This window comes from Mesitornis unicolor, unplaced genomic scaffold (genome assembly GCF_000695765.1).
Source record: "Mesitornis unicolor isolate BGI_N332 unplaced genomic scaffold, ASM69576v1 Scaffold53434, whole genome shotgun sequence".
NCBI lineage: Eukaryota > Metazoa > Chordata > Aves > Mesitornithiformes > Mesitornithidae > Mesitornis > Mesitornis unicolor.
The window spans coordinates 13,838-17,404 of record NW_010179097.1 but is presented as its reverse complement, the minus strand read 5'-3'; the positions used below and the strand labels follow the sequence as shown (position 1 = coordinate 17,404).

The 3,567-nt window shown below is 49.4% G+C and overlaps 1 protein-coding gene across 1 annotated transcript; it reads right to left on the bottom strand.

Annotated features, from left to right (window-relative positions):
• Window positions 1-274: 274 nt before the first annotated feature.
• Window positions 275-2,176, bottom strand: LOC104539179 (calcium homeostasis modulator protein 3-like; the record flags this gene model as incomplete). Its single annotated transcript, XM_010182638.1, has 3 exons — window positions 1,890-2,176; window positions 749-1,004; window positions 275-316 (listed from the first exon to the last, which is right to left on the bottom strand). Coding segments are annotated over exons 1-3 (585 nt in total), but the record flags the coding sequence as incomplete, so codon positions are not given.
• Between the last annotated feature and the right edge of the window lie 1,391 nt (window positions 2,177-3,567).

Below are 3,567 nucleotides of genomic sequence, written 5' to 3'. Positions count from 1 at the left end.
TAATATATCATCTCCTCCCAGTGAATATAGGACATTTATCTGTGCATCAATAACTCCATAGAACAACCGTTTGCAAAGTTAGCCTAGAGCAGCCAGGTATTTGCTTTGAGCATGGGAGTGCCCCAGAGGAAGGGGACTTCAGTGCTTTCCTTTGGCTCTCACTATCCCGAGTAGTCCCAGCAGCAGGGTGCAGACATCCCAGACCACATGCAACTCCTATTGATAAGAAGAAAGGACTTGTCTTACTGCCCTCCCACCAGTCCTAATCCCTGACCTGGCACTCCTGTACCAAGAGCAGGGCCCAGCCAGGGCTCCACTCCCCATCGTGTTCTGTTCTCCTGTCATTACTGAGTAAACTGCTTTTGTCTGCCTCAGCTTGTCCTGTCCCTAAAACAGCAGGTCCTATCTGCAAGGTTAGCAGTTAGAAGGGTCTTCTGACACTGGACAGGACCTTGAGAGACACCTATGTTCCTACAGACCTGCTTTTTATTATCTGGGTTTAGAAGTTGCTGATTCTTCTAGAAACAAAGTTCTGTTAATTAAACTATCCTTGATTTCCTTCCTTTTCCCTACTTGAGTGACTCTCGATATTATCACTGAGGGTGGCAACACTTGGGTGCATAAGGAAGCAAAGAGCAGTCTTGCTCTGACGGTGGTGAAGTTATGACAAATTAAGGAAGAGCAGGAGTGGATGACAGATGCCCCAGGCACCTCACTGACATGGGGGTCTCTGCCGGCAGTGACCTACCTGGGACCAGCAGCGCAGGTACCTGGACACTGCCTTTCGGGATGTGTTGTTCCTCATGAGATCATCGTCCTTGCAGGGCACCTTAGCTAGCAGCTGCTGCACCTGCACCAGGCTGGTGTTGGCGAAGCCCACGAACTTCTCGGGATCCACAGAGCTGCTGAAAGCGCAGATCAGGCACTTGCCATCCAGGAGGGTGACTATGATCCAGACAACAGGGGCAACCATGGCTCGCTGCATGATGGAGGAACACATGTACCTGGGGCAGAAGAGAGAGAAGTGAGGGAGTAAGTTCTGGGAGCTTTCTCCTTATCCAGAGCCTTAGTGGACTCAGGCCACCCTCTGCTGAGCAGCCCTCCTGGAGCCACAGAGTGACTCCCAAGACTGTCCCCAGCATTGCTCTAGCTAATGTCTCTTCTGGTCTGGGGTTTCTTTGCTGGTGTTGCCCCTCAGTGGGATCTGGGCCAGTGCTCTGCATGCTGCCTGCATTTGATACGGTGCACAGTCAACTCTGTATATACTTGTCTTGTCAGTGTGCTTATGTCTTCCATGTACAAACCCTTGTCAGCTCTCTGTTGTCTTCTTAATTCTCTCTTTTCTCATCAGCTCAGTTTCTGCCTGGAAAAATCACTCTTTTCTGCAGCTTTATTGCCTTACTCTGTGCACTAGGTTAAACTTCGTATGTAACAGATTGAACATGATTCTCCACTCCCACCAGTCTAAGTCAGTAAAAACTCAACCGAAGGGAGGGAAACCACAAGGCTATTGTTAAAGAATGACCGTGATGGAAATGCCACTCTTTCTGCACATTTAAGTGGAGAAGCCTCCTCTTGCATGTGTAAGCCCCAGGAAAAACCCTGTGTGTGCACTACAGAGCAGATAGCAATGTGGTTTCCCAGGGTGGCAGCATAAACCCAGGGGTAGGAGTCAACGTGCTCCTGCCCTGCTTTGCTGGGACGGGTTGAGGCTCTGCCTTCATTTCTGCTGTGGTAAATGCACTTACCTTACCCTTGCCCCCTAGAATCATAGGGGAAAGATCTCAGGCATTGAGCTTAGAAGAATTGCCAGGAGGATCAAAGATACGGAGGTGAGACTGCTAAGCGGGAGGGGGAAGGGGGGACGCCAGTCTCAATACAAACCTCACCTGATGACAGCTAGGTCCTTCTTTCTGTGTCCCTGCGGTCGCCTCCACTCCTCCAGCATCACCAGGGACTGTCTGTTGAGGATGAACCCACAGAGGAAGAGGGTGACAGGGGGTATGAACATGATCCCCAAGCCGTATGCCATGTTGTAGCGGGGCAGGCAAGGGCAGCTGAAGTCGAAGCAGGTATACATCTTCACGCTAGCCAGGGCTAACAGCCCACAGATCCCATTCATTACAGACTCTGAGTTGGACTGGAAGTACTGGAAGATCATCCGGAAACGGTCCATTGTGTCCTTTAGGCCAGAGGTGCTCCTCCTGGGAAGTCCCTGGGCTGCCCAGCACAGTCTGTCTCCCTTTGTCTCCCGATTCTGCTGCCAAGAGGTGGGGGACACAACTCAGTCCAGTTGGTGGGGGCAGGAGGATGGGGGTGGAAGAGAGGGGAAAAGCCAGTGCTGGGCTTCTCCAGTGCCACAGGGCTTTCGCAGGTGTCTCTCTCTCCCAGTGCTTATCTTCCAGGCTGGTTGGTAGCTTTTCTAGGTGAGCAGATGCATACAGCCTCCGGCAGCTGTTTTTTTTCTGCCCTGTTTTTCATTTTTAGGGCTGTCCCACATACCAACCAGGGGGGAGGCAGGGAGCTCACGCTTGGCTCCGAGCATGCCACATCGCTGCGAGTTCAGATTTCCCTATGAAAATGGGCTGAAAGGACCAAACTTTCAGTCAGGAGGCTGTGAGAATCAATAGCCTTCAAAGCCTGGAATGACACTTTGGATACACACCATGCACATACTGTGACATTTGTACCACACCTGCATCCACATCTAAGGCCCTTGTGCTGGGGTTCCTCCATCAGAGGGCATGGTACTATCAGAGCAGCTGGCTCATTTGTCTCATGGGACTGGATTATCATCTTCTGCTTATTTTAAATATCCCAGAGGCAATTCTTCTTCTCCACTCAAAAGTTTATTTTACAGATAAATACAGCTCATTGCCACACAAGGAAGCTCAGTTTTTTTCTGATGTATTCAACATAATTTTCCTCTCCCCATCTTTCACCTGAAAACATTTTCAGATATCTTCTCAGCTCAGGTTTCCACACACATTCAGGAAAGGGAAAAAGAAAAGGTGTTGCACTTACCTATTTTATTTAAAAAGAGAGGAATCATCTCCCCTGAAGTACCCTTGCTGTAGCACTGAGGTTTCTGCCCACGCTGGCTTCCATTGCAGGGCTGGTTGCCATGATGGGATCACGCAAAGCGAGCAGCAAGGAGGGGTACCTATAGTTGCTCCTGGGCACATACAGCGTTTGTGTGACACACAGCAACTCACAGCCACAATGTCATCTCCTCCAATCTAAACAGCGACTCGCACAATTACTTAAATGAAATACAATTGCGCCAACCATAATATTTGTGTTGTCCTTTATCTGCGAGTGGAAATGACTGTTAATGTTCATCCATCAGCAATAAAAACCAGCAGATAATCAGCTGATGTTTTCATTTTGCCGTTATAGGACATCAGGACCCCTCCATTTTGCTGTTACAGGGCATCAGGACCCCTGGCTGAACTCCACAGATGATTTTTAGCCAGGGTGCAGCCTGTCTCAGTTTCCAACTGCTTTAATGCTCATTGGGTTTCACATTTAACAGCTTGCGTTTATGTGCTGACTCAGGTTCGAAAA